Here is a 19,126-nt window from a genome sequence, read left to right as displayed (position 1 = left end):
ACAACAAAGTGAATCAGTCATATATATACATGTATCCCCTCTTTTTTAGATTTCCTTCCCATTTAGGTTACCACAGAGCACTGAGTAGAGCTCCCTGTGCTATACAGTAGGTTCTCATTAGTTATCTGTTGTATACATAGTAGTGTATATATGTCAGTCCCAATATTCCAATTCATCCCACTCCCCCAGATTAATTTTTTGCATGTGGATGTCCAATTGCTCTAGGACCAGAATCTTGTGGATTTTTTATTTCATTTGTTGAGCTTTTATTAAATATAAATTTATTTATTTATTTTATTTTTGGCTGCATTGGGTCTTCATTGCTGTGCGTGGTCTTTCTCTAGTTGCGGCGAGCAGGGGCGACTCTACATTGCGGTGCACAGGCATCTCATCACAGTGGCTTCTCTTGTTGCGGAGCACAGGCTCTAGGTGCGCAGGCTTCAGTAGTTGTGGCTCGCGGGCTCTGAGCGCAGGCTCAGTAGTTGTGGTGCGCAGGCGTAGTTGCTCTGTGGCATGTGGGATCTTCCCGGACCAGGGCTTGAACCTGTGTCCTCTGAATTGGCGGGCGGATTCTTAACCACTGTACCACCAGGGAAGCCCTGTTGTGCTTTTTAACTCCAGATTTTTCCATTTGGTTATTTTTTGTCTTGCAGTTCTTTATTACAAAAAACCATTATTTTTTTTTCCAAAAAACCATTATTTTCAGTCTTGAAAGTTTTAGAACCTAAGCACCTTCTCTCTCTGAAGAATTGAAATATTTGCAGACAGTAGAAAGTGATGGAAGTCTACAAAAATATTTTGAAGATCCAAAGGAAAAGCCTCAGACTTGCCTCTGGAAACACCGGCGGCTGAGATGAAGGATTGCACAGCACAGTTTTCTGTAGAATGCCAGACTTGGGGCCAGCTGTAGCTGCACTATCAGAATGGATGCATCTTATTACATGATACAAGAATCAATCGAAGCCAAAATGACGGATATAGAAGTGGAACCTATGACATATCTTGATCTTCCCAGTGTGAAGTTCTTCACACAAATCCTGACTACCACAAAAGATTACAGAACCAGAGGAAGGTCTTAGATTGTATGGCAATGGTTATAGAGGAACTGCAATTATCAGTGGGGCAGCTTCAGGCCTTTATGGGCAAAAGTACTCAGTGCTTCCAGAAGGGGTCAGTACAGTTTGGGAAGAGAAGCACCCAACAGCCAGATCCCTCACCGGCTTCAAACTTCCGGAGCTTCAGCTGCAAGCCCGCCCACCACTTGTTGCTCTGGGTCTTGTCAGTGACCTTCTGCAGCTTTCCTGCTACAAGATGCTCAAGAGGAGAGGGATGGCAGACTTCCCAGCTCCTGGGGACTGCCTGGCATCTGAGCTGGTATTCTCCACCCTCTCGCCTTTGGAGGTGACTGGCTGGCTATAGGGTTCCTTAAGTTTTTTCTAGAAGTGACGGGAACTGTCGACTTACAAACATGCACAACGTGAGAGTTGCGAGTTAAGTTTTCTTTGGGGCAAAATGAGGACTGCAGCCCGGGAGACAGCATCCCGGATCGCTCTGAGAAGCTGCTCCACAGAGGCAGGGGGGAAGGTCAGCATAGATGTGATTGGGGTGAAGGCGGAGTGCGTGCAACCGAGCACACAGCTTTTGTAGAAGGTTCTGCTCGTCTCGTGCGTGTCACTGCCAGTCACGAGGAGCAGACGTCGCCGTGAAGGGTTTTAGTGCTTGTCTAGATACGAGGAGATACAGGATTGGGCTCACAAAATTGTCTCCTGAAAAGATCCATCTATCGGAAGACCTGCTCTGCCAGTTTTACCCAGAGCCCAGAGTGCCTCAGTTCAGCTCTGCACCTGAACTCCTTTCAGGGGGTGTTGAAAGTCAGCAGCTGCAGCAGCACAGGACTTAATCCTTGTAGAGGAAGCTGGCAGGTGACAATGGCGAGTGCCAATTTGTAGTTGACAGAACGTTGTAGGAACACTTTTCCCAGGAATGTACAGAATGCTTGGAACTTTTTTCAGGATTAACCTCAGAACGAGTGGCCCATTCTTTTGAATATCCTTCATGGTCAGAAGTCATCATCCTGTGAAGAAGTTTTGCAGGTTTTGAAATAATCCAAAGTCACTCAGGACAAGTCTGATAACACTTTTGGGCATTTCAAGTTGTAAAGTTATGGGACTAACATTCCAGTGTGTCTCAAAGGTGGTTCCAGGTAGAAGAGTTTTGCATCACTGGGGTATATGCATCACTCCACAGGATGTCCAAACTGTGGAAACGCCATATGCTCCGTGTCCTGATGTCCGCTGTGTGCTGTAGCTTTTAGTTCCAAGTTGACATTCTGAGTCCCAGACCCACGGTACGAAGGGACCAAGTGCCCTTTTTTTTTTTTTTTTTTCGGTACGTGGGCCTCTCACTGTTGTGGCCTCTCCCGTTGCGGAGCACAGGCTCCGGACGCGCAGACTCAGCGGCCATGGCTCACGGGCCCAGCCGCTCCGCGGCATGTGGGATCTTCCCGGACCGGGGCACGAACCCGTGTCCCCTGCATCGGCAGGCGGACTCTCAACCACTGCGCCACCAGGGAAGCCTCAAGTGCCCTTTTTAGCTCTTCTCTGTACTTGTTAATAATCTGCATTACAAATTGCAGATTATAACTACATAGTTATAAAAACCTATTTTTATTTTAAAGAGCTTTCAGAAATTGAGATACAATTCACACACCATAGTGTGCACAATTCAGTGGTTTAGTGTATTCCCAGAGTTGTGCAACCACCTCTATAATCTAGTTTTAGAACAGTTTTGTCGCATCAAAAAGAAACCCTGTGCTTCCCCATTATTCTTACCAACCCCACCCCCAGCCCTAGGCAGTTCATAACTGGATCATACAATATTTGTCCTTTTGTGTCTGGCAGCTTCTACTTAACATAATATTTTCAAGGTTAATTTTCAAGTACATATCAGTATTTCATTCCTTTTTATGGCTGAATAATATTCTATTGCATATATATCCCATACTTTGTTTATATCCTCATCAGCTGATGGACATTTGGGTTGTTACTACTTTCTGGCTATTATGAATAATGTTGCTATGAACTTTTGCATGCAACTTTTTTTTTTTTGGCTGCACTGTGCAGCCTGCAGGATCTTAGTTCCCTGACCAGGGATGGAACCCATGCCCCCTCCAGTGGAAGGTGAAGTCTTAACCACTGGACCGCCAGGGAAGTCCCTGCATGCAGTTTTTTGTGTGGATGTATATATATATTTTTAATGTCTATTTATTTAGTTTGGCTGCGCTGGGTCTTTGTTGCAGCACGTGGGATCTTCGTTGCAGCATGTTAAATTGTGGCATGAGGAATCTTTAGTTGCAGTATGCAGGCTCTTAGTTGCGGCCTGCATGTGGGATCTACTTCCCCGACCATGATAGACCCGGGCCCCTTGCACTGGACCATCAGGGAAGTCCCTGGATGTATGTTTTAATATCTCTTGGGCGTATACCTAAGCTTGGAAAAGAGTAATACACATGCTGGGTTATGTGGAAACTCTATTTTTTCTTTTCCTATAAATTTAGTTATTTATTTTTGGCTGCATTGGGTCTTCGTTGCTGCACATGGGCTTTCTCAGGTTGCAGCGAGCGGGGGCTAGTCTTCATTGCGGTGCGCGGGCTTCTCACTGCAGTGGCTTCTCTTGTTGCGGAGCACGGGCTCTAGGCACACGGGCTTCAGTAGTTGTGGCGCATGGGCTTCAGTAGTTGTCGCACGCAGGATCAGTAGTTGTGGCACATGGGCTTAGTTGCTCCGTGGCATGTGGGATCTTCCTGGACCAGGGCTCAAACCCGTGTCCCCTGCATTGGCAGGCGGATTCTTAACCACTGCACCACCAGGGAAGTCCCTAAAGTTTCATTTTCTAAATGTTAATTTGATAAGATGATTTTCTAAAGACACTCTGGGGTCAGAGACCCAGTCCTTAAGGATCAGTGTCCAGGAGAAGGGAATGGCGTGTTTTGGAAATGTAAGGGGTGGGCCTGTGCCCCCCTTCCCCTGGGCTCTCTGAGGTACCCTGTGCTGCCAGCACATTTACTAAGGATAATTCTGTCGACTGAAAAACTACCAGTGGAAACTATCCTGTGTTTTGTGTGGTACCAGCCAGATTTTTCTAGTGGGGAAAAAAAACCCAGAGAAAAAAAAGACCCACCCCTCCCCCACAAAGTTACTGCAACAACATGGGTGAGTCTGGCACTGAGGGCCAGAAAGCCAGGAAGTACAAACCACACCAGTCCTTTTATAGATAATCCTATGACCCGTGGTGGTAGAAGTGGTCGGCGGTGACCCGGGACTGGGGGGCAAGAGGAGCCAGCTGAGTCGGGGTGCGGAAGAACTTTGGGGGCTGATGGAAATGTTGTATACTTTGCTTATGGTGTAGGTTCTGTGGGCATGCACACCAGTCCATACTCATCACACTCTAAATGGCTGCATTTTATTGTACATAAATTATACTGCAGTAAAGTTGATTTTTAGGAATATGAATGATAAACCTAACGATTTTCTTTCGACCTTGGTTAAAACAAAAAGAAGCCATGCCCCAAAAGACATCTTGGGACACTTGAGAAGGAGAACTTTATTGACAAAATAACCTTGAGGATTCCAAGTCCTGGGTTACTTATTACTTTGCTTCGAGATAAGGGAGAGGGAGGTTGGAGAACCGGGGACGGGGGGCGGAGGGGCAAAGGCTGACTTTCCTCTGTACCCAGTCCTACCCTCGCCTCGTGCAGGGAGCAGGGGTGTCCCAAGTGCCTCCTGGGCCTTCCGTTTCCTGACGGCCACACAGCAGGGCCTTGTTCACCTAACCTGCAGCATCGTTTCCCGTGGAGAATGGCTCTGGGGCTCCTAGGGCACAGCAGCATGTCTGCTGGACCCATCACTACACAGACGGGCTGTGCTCACCCCCTCGTGTTTCTCGTGGGGCTGTGCACGTATGATCGGTCAGGCCCGGGAGGTGTAAATCTCAGCGCAAACAAGCACCCAGGAGCGCTCCCGCTTTTCATTCTGTTCAGTCCGTTGCTGGACAGTTTTAATCCTTAGAAAGTTCTTCAGCACAAACCTCCAAAGTTCGAGTGTAGAGTGTATTCCCGTCAGGGAAAACAAGGCAGAGCAGGAGACACAGACAACCCTGCCTGACCAGGGAAAACAGGGCAGAGCAGGAGACACAGACAACTCTGCCTGACCAGGGAAAACAAGGCAGAGCAGGAGACACAGACAACTCTGGCTGACCAGGGAAAACAAGGCAGAGCAGGAGACACAGACGACTCTGCCTGACCAGGGAAAACAAGGCAGAGCAGAAGACACAGACGACTCTGCCTGACCAGGGAAAACAAGGCAGAGCATGAGACACAGACGACTCTGCCTGACCAGGGAAAACAAGGCAGAGCATGAGACACAGACAACTCTGCCTGACCAGGGAAAACAAGGCAGAGCATGAGACACAGACAACTCTGCCTGACCAGGGAAAACAAGGCAGAGCAGGAGACACAGACAACTCTGCCTGACCAGGGAAAACAAGGCAGAGCATAAGACACAGACAGACAACTCTGCCTGACCAGGGAAAACAAGGCAGAGCAGGAGACACAGACAACTCTGGCTGACCAGGGAAAACAAGGCAGAGCAGGAGACACAGACAACTCTGCCTGACCAGGGAAAACAAGGCAGAGCAGGAGACACAGACAACTCTGCCTGACCAGGGAAAACAAGGCAGAGCATGAGACACAGACGACTCTGCCTGACCAGGGAAAACAAGGCAGAGCATAAGACACAGACAGACAACTCTGCCTGACCAGGGAAAACAAGGCAGAGCATAAGACAGACACAGACAACTCTGCAGCTCTTCTTCGTCTATGGCCCCATTTTAAGCTGGGCACATCACTGAATAAAGACTACATTTCCCAGCCTCCCTTGCCATGAGGTTGGGCATGTGGCTATGCTTTAGCCAATGGGATGTGAGCAGATTTGGCAAAAACAGACTTCTAGGAAGTGTCCTGGAGGGAGGGGGCCCAGGCCCTAGTTCACCTCTTCCTCCTCACTGTTGGCTGGAATGTAGACTTGATGGCTGGACATGGGTTGCCATTTTGAGCCATGTGAATGAAAGGTCCACCCAGCAGAATAACAGCCTGTATCTAATGCTACATACCAGCCCCGGACCACCTATTCTAACTTCAGTGATGAGAAATGCATTCTATCTTGTTTACATGGCTGCTGTTCTGTATATTGTCATATCTCTTTGGAAAGTTTATGGGACAATTTGGGTTGAGCTCCCTTGGGGGTTCCTGTCCATAGGGTACCAATGAGGAGGCAGAGGTGGATTTTATCCACCGGGGGGACACGTACTGGGGGTAAACCTGGTCTCCAGGCCCCATCTCTGAGCCAGACAAGAGTTCAGACAGAGAGAGAAGTCCTTTCCTTGCTCATGCCCAACACAGACACTTCCTGTGGAATGGCGGATGGGGTGGGGAGACTGCTGGCAGACTCTGCAATTCCAATGCCAGCCTCACCTGACCATCAGAGCCTTCCCCGCCACCCTCTGCTGAGGCTCCAGGCTCTGTGGGGTGATCTGGAAGCACCCCACTGCTGGTCCTGATGGTTCTGACAGACGTGGTCTGTTTCTTGAAGTGAGTCAGGTGGTGGCCATGTCCACAGGGCTGTGACATATCCTGTGTCCTGCTGACCATCCACTCTCTGTGACTCCGGGGCCCTGAAATGTCCTCCCTTCCCCTTTTGACCAAATGGGAGACTAGTGCGCCATGGCCAATCGCTCCATGAGGACCGTGATGGGGTCACTTCCCCAGGCCCTGGTTTGGTTCTACTTCCGGGGCCTGTAGAAGCCAGGAGCCACTATGGGTTGTAAAACCAAGAATGTGGCCCACTGGCCAGCTCTACAAAGATCAAGTTATTGGCCACTGCAGTCGCTGACCTACAGTGCACCCTGAAAGGGATTCAGGAGGAAAGACAGGATGAGGCACCTTGTGATTTGGGAAAACAGGCTAAAACAGGCCCCTTAGAGAGTTAGATATATTTCAGGAAAAATTTTAATGAACCCGGATTCTTGCATCTTTCCATACCTTCTACCGAGATGTGTGCTTGGCTGCACACACCCCCTGGCCCAGACCACACAGATCCTGGCCGCTCCCCCACCTCTTCAGAGCAGCCCCTCAGAGCTACTGAGAAGCTGTCTCCCAGGCTACAGTCCTCGGTAAGATCCGGAATAAAACTCAGCTCACGGCTCCTACGTTGTGCATGTTTAATGTCAGTCAACAGGTTCAACACAGCTGCCCCTTCCAGGGACACGCCCACCCTGCTCCAGGGCCCTCCCTGCCGGGCAGCGGGCCTCTGTGGCCGCCCTTCCGCAAGGTGACCCCAGTTCTGGCCCTGCCCCCTCCCCCAAGCCCCACAGATTGCCGGTGTTGTCACTGTAGCCAAGACCGACCAGGGTCTGCTGGACATTCTCTCCCGTGGTCGCCCGAGTGAGACCTGGGCCCGCCTGACGTGCGCTCGGCCTTTCCGGCTCTTTCCTCTGCGCAGCGCGCACCTTCGCCCCGCCTCGCATGGGACGGCCACCGCGTGAAGCGGACCCAGCTTCTCGGCCCGAGCGCCCCCATCCGAAGCGCCTTCGGCTCCCTAACCCTAACCCCTCGCGCCGCGGCCCCGGCGCCCCGCGGCCGACCCCCCAAGGGCCCCGGCCACCTTTCAGGAGATGAGGTCGCGGGCTCCAGGCACGCGAGGGTGGTGTGGGGCGGCGCGACCAGTAGGCCCGGGTCCGCAGCAGGCGGCGGCGGGGGTGGGGGGTGCGGGAGCCTGCGCTCAGCGAAGGGCCGGCGGGGGGTCTCGCCGCCCGGGCCCCCGGGCCCCAGGGCGCAGTGCTCGCTGCATCCGCAGGGTGGCAGCACAGCCCGCACCGCGCGGTTCTGGGCTGGCGTCCTCGCCCGGGTCCGAACCCTGCCCTCGGGCGCTGCTCGCCGTGCCCGTTGGTGGGAGTCCCGCCCAAGGCGGGGGGCGTCCCGGGCTCCGAGAGCCACGTTTCGGGGGTCCTCGTCCTCATCCCTCGTCGCCCCTAGGACGCCGGCTGGGCGGCGGTCAGGGTCCCCGTGTCCAGCTCGGGCCGCCTCCGTCCCTCCCCCGTCTCGCCGAGGCCCGGGGTCCTCGGGCGCCGCCGCCGGGAGGGGGGCAGCACGCGCCCGCCCCAGCGTCCAATCACCCAGGCCGGGGGGCTGCGGGGGTGTCCGGCCCTCCGTCTCCGGCTCAGACCCCCCGCCCGCGCGGGGCGCACCCAAGCCCCACGCGCAGCGGCGTCTGGTGGGCGGTGGTGGGGGGGCGGCCTCCGGAACGAGCCGCCCTCCAGGCCGCGACCCCAGAACAGAGATGACAGCTGGTCTCTACTCCTCGCACCCCTCGCTCGGCGAGTGGGTGCGCGGGGCGGGGGCGGCGGGGGCGGCGCCCTTTCCCAGCGCCCGAGAGTGGCCCCCGCCGGTTCTGAATGCAGAGATCGGGCCTCTGTGAGCGCCCGTCCCTCCCCTCTCTCGGCCGGGCCCCCACTGCCGAGCCCCCGGCCTCCCGACGCTGGTTTCCCCTGCGGGTGCCCCCACCTCATCCCCCCTCCCCCGCCGATCCCCCGCCGCCCCCCACCCCCTTCTCATTAGCATAGCAGCTGCTCGCCGAGCGGAACCCGCTCGCAGGAAAGGGCAGAGGCCTCGAGGATGAATGGGGCCCGCGGCTTTGGAGGGGGCGAGAGAAGAAAGACCGACAGACGGACGCGCCGAGGGACAGTCCGACGTACAGCCAAGCAGAAGAATGCGCCGGGCAGAGGGAGGGGCGTGTTGGCGGCGAGCGGGGAGCCCAGGCCTGCCGAGGCGGAGTGGTGGGGGAGGGCGGCCTCCCCGAGCCCCGGGAGCCCCGGGAGGGGCTGCGCTGGAGGCCTCGGGAGGAGAGGAGCCGTCGGTGATTCCCAGACTTCCCAGGGCCTGCACCCGCAGGCTTTGTTTCCCAGTTGCACGCAGCGCCGGGCCTCCTTTCCTGTCCTCAAGGCCCGGGTGGACGCCGGCCTCCTCTCCGCAGGCTCCACTGCGACGTCAGGAGGCACTTGGCCTTCCGAAGGTCAGAACTGCAGGGCCGCGTCCCTGTGCCTGTGTGCGACCCGGGCTGTGCCTCCCTGTGCTGAGCCAGGGCCTTTGAGGGACAGAACCCAGAAGGCAGCCCCTTCCCTCTCCTCCTCCTAACCCGTCTCTTTGGCCCTTCGCTCTGGCCGGCTCTGTCCTGGCTCCCACGCCTGCTGGCTTTGGACATCACTCTTTCTGGCTGACCATTTTCCTGCATTTCCTGGTCTCTCTGTGGCATCCCTTCCAACAGTAAACACTTCCTGCGTCCGGCCAGGGTCAGGTCAGAGAGATGGACAGTTGGACAGCAGCTGCCAACACTCCTGGCCGGGGGGGGGGGTGGGAGGTGGGGGGGAGTGGGGCGGGCCCTGCCCTTGCCCATTTGGTCTGTCTGCTTTCTCCATGGCAGCCACTCCAGGGGTTCCCAGAGGCCCAGCCCCAGAGAGGGTCAGCTGCGCCTTCTTTCTCACCCTGGCCACAAAAAGGCTTGAAGAGCTGTTCCCACCCCTGAAGACCTGCCTGAGGCGGGGTGGTGGGGACTCCCAGGTGACAGCGTTCGCGCCCATCCCTGACTGCTGAGCACTGGGTCCTGGAGCGGGAGCCTGCACCCTCTGCTCATTTGTTTATAGCTTTGAGCCCCTCTCCTGCGCGAGTGTCTGGGGTGGGAAGTGGAGACGAGGTCCGGCCCACCTGGGGTCCAGGTAGTGCCCAGGCCTTATGTCCCAACGGCGTCCAAGTTCTAGCACCTCCTCCTTTGGGGCCAGGCACCCCCAGCACCCTCAGCCACTCCCCCTGAAGGCGCAGGTCAGGCCTTCCCCTGGGGCCTCATTTGCATCAAATATTCCACTCACTTCTGTGACGTCTAACGAGGGAGCTGGTCCATCTAGTGGGCCAGCTGGGGGTCAGTAAATGCTTGTGTAACCAACTGAAAATTCACTCGGAAAATCCTCAGGGCAGAACAGAGTTGGAGATGCAATGTAGGAACAGGGTAAGGGCAATGCGTCTGTCTTCCGGTCTTGGGACAAAATGTAGCTGCACCCCAGGAGGGGAAGCTGACACCCTCAGGCTTCTCACAGGGGGCTCTGGAAGCTTTACAGGAGAAAGTTATCTTGTAACTCTTGAGTCCCAGTAAAGTTAAAACTTCCTTGGCCCACTGGCTCTCCCGGTCTCCTCTGGGCAGGCTACTCTTGCCTCCGGTGGATGTCCTCCCCTGCACCCTCTCCCATGCAAGATTCGGGGGTGGACCCAGAGTCAAACTCGGGGTCTGTGCTCTGGGGGAGTGGCTGCCTCATCTCCCAGGCACCACCAGGGACCGGAGCAGAGGAAGGGGCCCTTTACTCATCAGAAGTTCCCCCAAATTTAAAAGATACCCTTTCTGTGCAGCAGGTGGTCCAGCAGAAACCCACAGTAGCCGGGAGCAGGGAGCCAAGAGGGGCCTGAGCCCTCCTAAGACCTGTGGCATCTCAGGCTGGCTTTGGGAGGGGGGAGGGCGGGAAGAGCTTCAAGTAGAACTTTCCACGTGGAGGCCTTTGCCAGGGAGCAGAGGAAGTGGTTCTGGCGCCCTCAGGTGTCCCACTCCCATGGCTGGAAGAAGGCAGGCGGGCCCTCACAAGTCCTGTGCGTGGCCACTGCGGTGCCTTTGAGCTGAGCCAAGAGGCAGCTTACCAGGCTCTGTCTTGAGGTGGAAACAAGCCAAGCGCTGCACAGCCGTCACCCGCAAACAGCATGTTGCAGCCTGACCCTCGTCCCGGTGCCAAGCCCAAGAAGAACCAACAAACTTTTTTTTAATATAAAAAGATCAATGAAAAATTTATTTATAAATTTTTCACGCTGGGCTACAAGTCTATATCGTACACTCAGGAATGTGCTGCAGACTTCATCCAGTTAAAAGTGATCACACCGGGACCCATACACAGCTTCCATGTAAGCCTAGAAAGTCTTAACATTAATTAACATAATTAAAAAAGGTATTTGCATCTAGAAAAAATATACAGAAAAACTCCTTTTGGAGTAATCTGTGCCTCAGTTTCAATGTCTGCTTGTTTCACTGACATTATCAATATATTCTTCTCACACAAAGTTTTATAAAAAGCCACAGATGACTGCCCAAATCTGACCAGCCACGCACAAAGGGCCTCCACCCACCTGTGTCCTCAAGTGCTCCCCATTTTTGCACGAAGGGTCAGCAGCACTTCTACCCAGGGGAAGCCTCATTTAAATTTGAATAATTCAGCCTCCCTTTTATTTCTCAGGATCAAAACAACAAGGGGTGTGGGGTTGCATAGAAAATTGGAACCTCTGAAACCAGGAAGGGCGCCTTTCGGGACAGAAAGTGACGCAGAAGCACCGCCTCCGTCCTAGGTCCTCGCGCGGCCCCTCCCGGCGGCCCCTCCCCCGTGGCAGGATTTTCGGATTCGAATCGGGTCCTTGAAGCTCCGGGAGGCTGAAGAGGGGCAAAGCGGCCCTTCAGCTCACTCAGCAATTAGCACAAGAGATTCACAGTCTTATAGGCATTTTATAAAAATATAAATATGGGTACAGTTGCCTTCACAACGCTGGATACAACGCCCTTTAAAATGGGGTCTATAACCAAGATTCAAAAAATACACCTAAAACTTGGCTTAAAATATGTTAATATTTTATATTCTGTCATAAATGTTATGACATTTAATCGTGGCAAATCCATTTACTTTTTTTAAAAAAGTGTGCAATCGACTGTTAACTATAATAGAACTCACTAGAAAAGGCTTGATCCCCACCCCCACCCCCCCATCACCGCCACCACACCCGAGCACCCAGGCTCCCGCGGAAGCTTTGCAAACCGGCAGGCTTGGGGGATGGTGGCCTCTCACCGGACAAGGCGGAGGGAGGCCGGGGGCTTCCAAAACTCACGCGGAATTGTGTGTGTGAGTGTGAGAGAGAGGAGGGAAGGGAGGGCGGGGAGGAGGGGAGAGAGGTGACGGAGAGAAGCCGGAGGGAGACGGAGCAGCATGGGGAAACCATCAGGCTGGGCGGTATTTCAGTGCAACCAAGAAATGACAGACTCAAGTTTTTAGTTTTAAGACTAGAAAAAAAAATGCATCTTCCCCCCCATAACCACATTGACCACGCGAAATATTTTCCAAACAAAAAAATCAGGCGCACAAACATCACCCACAAATATGCACACACGTGATAAATAGTTTAGAACCCCGGGAAGAGCAGAGCGTCGTCTCCGTCGCGCATCGGCCACGGGTCCTTCCACCTTCAGGAGAACATTTTGAGCGGAGGATCCGGTGTCTCGGGATTCCGAACTTGCTGGTAGCGAGACTCAAATTTCAAAGGGGCTGGAGCCCGCGCCCTGCCCCCACCCGCGCGGCGGCGGGCGGGGCCGTGGGAAGCGCTCCGGCCGGTCCCCGGCGGCCGCGGGGGGGCGCCGACCCCGGGCCGCGGGTGGGCGGGCGCAGCTCCCGTGGGCACCGACTTGCGCGCCGGACTTGTGGTGGCCGCGGGCGCCGAGGGCCGGGCGCACACCGAGGTAGTTGGAGGGAAGGTACAGCAGGGAGGACACGCGCGGGGCCCGCGCGCGGGTCGGGGTCCGGGCCGGCATCACCGGCCGCTGCCCGCGTACTTGGCCTTGGTGATGAGATAGAGCACGATGTCCTGGTGGCCGCCGAACGCGGCGATGTGCAGCGCGCTCCAGCCGTCGCGGTTGGCCAGGCGGATGTCGGCGCCGAACTTGACCAGCAGCTTCACGAGCTCCAGGTTGCCGTCGATGACCGACTGGTGCAGCGCCGTCTGACCCTCGGGCCCGAACGAGTTCACGTTGAACTCGCAGTTGGTCATGTTCTGCAGCAGCGACTGCAGTTCCTGCGTGTTGCCCTTCCGCACGGCCTCCTGGAAGATACGCTGCGTCTGCGGCGCCGAGCAGGTGGACAGCTCGGCCTGGCTCATGCTGTCGCCGGGCGCTGGCCGCAGGCCGGGCCGGGGCTCAGCGCGGGCGGCGGCTTCGGCGCGGGCCCCCGGCTGCGTCGGGGCGCGCCGCGGCGCATGGAGGGCGCGGCGCCCCCGGGCCCCGCACGCCGCCGCTAGGCGCTCCGGGCAATGGGGGCCAGGGGCCGCCGCCGCGGGACCCCCGCCACATCCAGCCGCGCCCGGCGGGCGGGCGACGGGGGCGGGCGCTGCGCTCGCGGGGCCGGCCGGGCCGGGGCGGCGGCGCCGCGCGCTCCCGGTCCTTGCTCGCTCCGGCTGCGGCTCCCACGCGGCCCCCACGCGCCTCCCCACGCGCCGCTGCACTCGCCCGCCCGCCCGCCGCGCCTGGGCGACTTTTACCTCCTTTATATTTGCATAACAATAGGGCGCCCGTGACGCGCGCGCCGGCGGCCCGCCGATTGGGCGGCGCCCGCGTGGGGGCGGTGCCGGGGCGGGGCGTGTCGGGGGCGTGTCGGGGGGCGTGCAGCGCGGCAGGGGGCGCTGGTCGCCGGCCGCACGGGGCCGGGAGCCAGGTGGCCGTGTGTGTGTGTGTGTGTGGGGGGGGGGGGGTTCCGCGTCTCTACCGTCGTCCCGCCCACTCTCCCTCCGGCCACCTGGGGAATTCCAAGCTCCCTGTGGGGACAGAACAGGCCCGGCCCAGGGCCGAGCGCGACCCCGAGGGGATCCGAAGGAGGCCTCCCCTGGGGGGGGGGTCTTCGCGGGCATTTCAGACTCGGGGGCGCCTGGGTAGAGACCCCGGGGCTCACTCTGCTCTCCTGGAGCGCTGGCCACGGACCCTCAGCGTTCCCAGCACGCCGGGCCCTCGCGGTGACGAGACCCGCCAAGCCCGGCCCGCGGGACGCATTTCCACGAGGCTGACACCCCCACGAAGAGCTCGGGCGTGTGGCCTCAGCCACGCAGGGCCCTCCCGCTCGAGGACGGCTCCCCTGGCGGCCCGGGTCACCCCGAGTTTGCTCCCTAACTTGACTGGCATGAGGAGCCAGACCCTGAGGCTTCCGCCCTGCCCGGAGAAGAAGCAGGTCTGTGGGTGCGGAGGCCCAGGGCTGGGGGCAGTTTGGCAGTGGGGCTCCTCAGTGGGGGCCTGCCGCGCTCTCCTGGGCCACCCCCATCAGCACGAACGGGACCGGTAAGGCCTGGCCAGGTGAGCAGCCCCAGGGCAGGTGCCAGTGCTGCTCTGAAAGAGAACTCTGAAACGACTCATTTCTCAACAGTAAACCCATCTTTTATTGACACTCTAACACTGCGGCCCCATTTCCTCGATAGGATTTAACAGTCTAGAGCTCTGCTGTGGTCGTTGGAAATTAAGGAGGAATGAATCTCGGAGCAGTAGGCCTGGGGAAGGCACTGGAATTGTTTCAGAGGCTGCTGGGAATTCCCGGGGAGGCAGCTCAGGGCCTCAGCTGGGGAGACCACCCTGTTAGGCCTTGTTTGGGGAGAGCTTGGTGGGTGTCTGCCCCATGCCCCCCAGGCCTCGAGACTCACATGGATGAGCCCTCACCTTGTTCCGTGACCTGGGAGGAGTTGCAGCCAAACCGAAGGAAACACTGGGCAAGACCTCAGGCCTGACCCTGGCTGACTCCCTTGGGGTCCTTCCAGTGGCCAGGGAGGGCCACCCGAGCCCCTTGCTTAGCTCTTCTCTTCCTGTGGCTGGTGGTCCAGCTGCTCTGCTCAGACATGCCCCAACCCCCGACCCCCAGGAGCTCTCCACTATGCAGGTGGGTAAGCCCGGGGCTGTGCTTGGCCTGGCCGTGGGTGTGACGGGGGTGCTGCTGCTATTGGGAGCCCCTCCTTTGCCCCACTCATCCTGTGGGGACGTGTCCCTGGGCGCAGTAAGGGGGCCTGGATTAGTGGCTGCTGAACTGAACACCTTGCGGGTGGGGTCCCTGACTACCTCCCCAGCACCAGAGTCAAGGCATGGCTCAGAGGGAGGCCCAGCCGAGGCTGTCCTGGGCTCTGTGCACCCAGGCCCACGTTCACCTCTGGGTAGGGACCCTTGGAGTGGGGAGGTGTGACCCTGTGCAAGGCCATGACCTGTTTGTTGGGCAACCCGCCCCTGCCTGCCGCTCCCTGGAGCAGCATGGAGGGGAGGGAGCTCTGAGGACGTGTCTAGGGCAGGACCTCCTTCCAGTCACGTCTGTGGTTTTTGTGTATCTGCCAGGGCCTGGCTGTGCCCAGGGCCGTCCCCAGAAGGTGGTAGGTTCACAGAGAAGCCCCAGCCCAGGTGGGCTGAGGCCCCCTGGCCTGGAGAAGAGCATCTGGAGACCCCGCCGGGTCCGGGAGCAGAGGCTGGGAGAAAAGTCCCATTGACGCCCCTGGCGGGCGTCAGACAAAGGGCCCCTGTGAGCTCAGTGTGGGAACGCGAGGCCGCCACCTCGAGCCATGAAATCGTCGGCTCGGTGCCCCTGGCAGGGACGGTGCGGCTGGAGTGGCCACAGGGGCGTAGCCTGAGGTCGCCGCCCGCCCCACCCTTGCTTCGGAGCATGGGTCAGACAGGTGTAGCCCCAGCGACCACCTGAGCCTCCCCCTCAACGCGCTGCTCGTTTGTGGGGCTGGGGTGATGGCCACCCTACCCACATGTCCATGGGGAGCTGATGGAAGGCCCGTGGCTTCTGCTCCACCGCGGCGGAGGGTACTTTTTCTCGGGGTCGCTCTGGTCCACACCCCATGTGCCAGGAGCTGCCCTGTTCAAGGACAGGAGAGGGAGAGGGACACGTGGGGCATGGGCTCCGGGAAGCACTTGCTCATGTTTGCTGAAGGACACGTCCAAAAGGAGGACGTTTGTTCCAAATGCCTTGCGGGGGGCGGGGGGAGGGGGGGAGGAGGCTCAGCCCTGCCAGACCCAGTCCTGGGGCTCAGAGAAGCCCCCTCCCACGTGCGTGGCATTCCTTGGTGATGTGGACACTTCCACAAACAGGCAAGGGGTTCACTGGCTCTGAAGGAGAAGCCCTCAACCTGGATCTGGGGGGACAGACCCAACCCTGACTACAAGGCTGGACCCCTGTCCTCCTGGGAGCTGGCCCGGGGTGACACCCTGGAAGGCCATGGTGGGATGGAGTCCAGGGCTGGAGAGGGCTCCCTCCTCCTTCTGGGGACCCCCTTCCTTTAGAGGCTCAGAGCAGTGGGCGGTGGGACACACCCAGGGACCCAAGCTGGGAAGGTCTGGGAGGGGCGGCCGAGAGAGGACAGTGTGGAAGGGGCGATGGCCAGAGCTGGGCCGAGGCCCGTGGCCACCTTAAAGCGCTCGGCAGGGGTGGGAGGGTGAGCGGGCAGGCGGGCAGTGGGGGCGGGGCTTCCAGCTAATTCATTAAAATGTGTCGGGGAGCGTGGGAAAGAGGAGAGTGTTTCTTCCCAGCAGCCCAGACACCTGGTAGAAGGGCCGAGAGGATAGAGATCAAATAACAAACACTCAGCCCCGGGCCAGCGGCGGCCTGAGCGGAGGAAGGACGCCCGGGGCAGGAACTGCAGCAGACAATCGCTGCAGCGGCAGGCCTGGCACCGGGGCCACAGCCCACCATGTCGGCCTGGCGTCTGACCCCTAGCCCAGAAAGGGGCCTGAAGCGGTCACGGGGCAAGGAAGGCACTTCCCTATGGGCCAGGACCAGGGTGGGGGCTGGGGCCTAGGATGGGCTGGCAGTGAGCAAGTGAGCCCGGAGGGTCCCCGGACAGACGCAGTCAGTCTAGGCAGCAGAGGGGTGGGGAGGCGGGAAGCCCAGCTGGATGGGGCGGGCGTGGCGTGAGGACCAGGTCCCAGTCAGCTGCCCTCTCCTCTCCCTAGAGGGCTGCGCAGGGGGAAGGGCAGAGTGGAGCTGGGGGCGGACCTGCCTGGCGGGTCTGGAAGGACACGGGCCTCGTCTCCCTGAGCCTGTGGTCCTGGCCTCTCCCTGGCTCCGGCCTCTGTCTGTCCAGGGCTGGCTGCGACACCAGGGCCTCGGGTCACAGAAGAGTCTCCAGGATGCAGCTGGGCTGGGGAGTGGGGCCGGCACCCCCGGCTGCTTCCTCTTAACCCTACGGGGGGAAGGAGTGTGGACGGGGCTGCGGTCCCAGGACAGGATGTGCGGCTGGAGGTCCCGCTCTTGGAAGCAGCACCCTAGCGCAAAGGGTCCCCGCCCTGGTAGGGGCCCGCTCACCCTGGCACCCCTGCCCGCCCCTTCGGCTCAGTGGCCTCAGGGTGGAGGAAGGCTGCAGTGGCAGAGCTGGCCCTCGCACGCAGCCCACGTCCCTGGGCTGGCCTTCCTCTCTCCATCTGTGGGGCGACGCCCTGGCCCAGCAGGCCCCTGGGTTGCTGGGGAGCTGAGTGGGACAGTGCTGGGCACCCAGCGGGGGTCTGCACCCTGGGGGGCTCAGAGGCATTGGCCACCCTCGTGTGGTCAGGAACAGAGGGACGGGGCAGAGGCCGGCATGGCACCGCCTGTGCCCCGCGGGCCTGCAGACGTGCCCCGCCCTGGGGAGAGGCGGCACCCTCCCCGGCCCCCAGGCCCCGCCACTCCGAGGCTTCCGCCTGGCTCCTCAGCAAATCTGAGCTGGTTTCCGCCCCGGGGCAGGAAGGACAGGAAAGGGATGTGAGCCGGGGTGGGTGCGCATTCCTGGGGGTGAGCCAGGAGGAGGCAGGCGAGGGCAAGACGGGTCTGTGCCCAGGCCCTCTGCTCGCAGGAGCCCCGACCCGGCTCCACCGCCCGGCCCTGTGGGCCCTCTGGGTGTTGGCACTGGCTCTGAGCCTTAGTTTCCCTTGATGGGGGGGCGGCAGCAGCTACTTCCTGCCGTTGGGAGGATGGAGGCTCAAACGCACATGTGCTCAGGGCCCTCCAACAGTGCCAACTGCTGGTCTCGCTCACGCGAGGAGGCCACCCAGCCCTGAGCCTGCGTGAAGGAAGGAGGCCCTGTGGGGACATGGCCCAGCTGGGGCCTGTTCCCTAGGGAGGGCCCCCAGGCCCCCCGTCCGCGCTAACTGGAGTCTGAAGTGCCAGGAGGGTCTCAAGGGTGGCCCGGCTGGGCCCTGGGCCCACTGTGGGGAGTGAGTGGTGCGGGGGCCGGCACGTACCGCCACAGCAAAGTGGGTGGACCACGCAGCACATGGGGCCCAGCCACCCGTCCTGCACCCCTCCAGCCCCGCTGAGCGCCAGCAGACTTGGGGAGCCCCCCGGTGCGGCCCTCGGGCCTTTGCCCAGGCCGTTTCCTCCTCCAGGCATGCCTCCCGAATGCCTCCTTGCTGAGCGCTGGGCAGTTCTTGGCTCAGGGTCCAAGCCTCCTGACCACGAGGAAAGCTCCGTCTTCCCGGGATGGCTGCGAGGCGCTGAGCACGCTCGGGGGTGTGGGGTGAAATGGAAACCAGCAGGAGTCCACGGCCACCACCCGTGCAGCTTTTCCACTTTATTGCCGGCTGCCTGGGCCCCCAGGGGTGACGCAGGCCATGGGGCCATGGGGCCATGGGCCCAGTCCTCAGGAGAGGCTGCCGGCCGGGCTGGGGGCTCGGCTCGGCTCGGCTCGCGGGAGCCGGGGACACCTTCCAGAACCTCTCGGAAGTTCTCGGCGACTCGGCCCAGGTGGGAGCCCTCCCAGAAGACTTTGCCGCAGCCCGTGCAGCAGTAGAAATGCCGCAGCCCCGGCCTCCGCAGCACGCCTGCTGGGACCCCCGACAGCTGCAGTCGGGTGCCATTGCCCAGCGTGGCCGGCACGCGGCTCTGCAGGTCCTCCTCCTCCAGCCAGCGGCAAGAGGGCTCGTAGGTGCAGCCCCCGGGGGCCTCCTCTGGGGCTGAGCCTGGACAGGCGGAGCAGCCACCCTGAGCCCCCGCCCTTAGGCATGCGGCCCCCACCCCACTCTCTCCAGGGGCCCCTCCTTCCATTTCCCTAGCCACCCCACCCCCTACCTCTCCTACCCAGGGACCTCTGGGGCACAGGTGACTGACCCCTCTCTCTTCCCAGCCCTCCCTGACACTGCCCCCCAGCCCCCCAGGGCACAGGGACCGTCCCCTCAGAGTGGTCCCCTCTGCCCCATCCTGGGGTGGGTCCAGATGCCAGGGCCCCTTGTGTCCT

At 59.3% G+C, this 19,126-nt stretch overlaps 2 protein-coding genes across 2 annotated transcripts in view; both read right to left on the bottom strand.

The window, feature by feature from the left end:
- Nucleotides 1-11,868: 11,868 nt before the first annotated feature.
- On the bottom strand, nucleotides 11,869-13,136 carry NRARP (NOTCH regulated ankyrin repeat protein). Its single transcript, XM_081237240.1, has one exon. It carries the CDS (start codon nucleotides 13,055-13,057, stop codon nucleotides 12,713-12,715), a length of 345 nt encoding a protein of 114 aa, XP_081093366.1. The 5' UTR covers nucleotides 13,058-13,136; the 3' UTR covers nucleotides 11,869-12,712.
- A 741-nt stretch (nucleotides 13,137-13,877) lies between these two features.
- EXD3 (exonuclease 3'-5' domain containing 3) overlaps nucleotides 13,878-19,126 on the bottom strand; it is an 82,275-nt gene continuing 77,026 nt past the window's right edge. The window contains 2 exon segments of the mRNA XM_081238060.1: nucleotides 13,878-15,777; nucleotides 16,915-18,851. Of these exon segments, the coding sequence (XP_081094186.1) occupies nucleotides 18,007-18,851 (845 nt within the window). The 3' untranslated portion in view covers nucleotides 13,878-15,777; nucleotides 16,915-18,006.

The sequence above is a fragment of the Mesoplodon bidens genome (genome assembly GCF_964165515.1).
Source record: "Mesoplodon bidens genome assembly, chromosome: 6".
NCBI classification, from domain to species: domain Eukaryota; kingdom Metazoa; phylum Chordata; class Mammalia; order Artiodactyla; family Ziphiidae; genus Mesoplodon; species Mesoplodon bidens.
The sequence above is the reverse complement of the archived record's forward strand: the minus strand, read 5'-3'. Positions and strand labels throughout refer to the sequence as shown.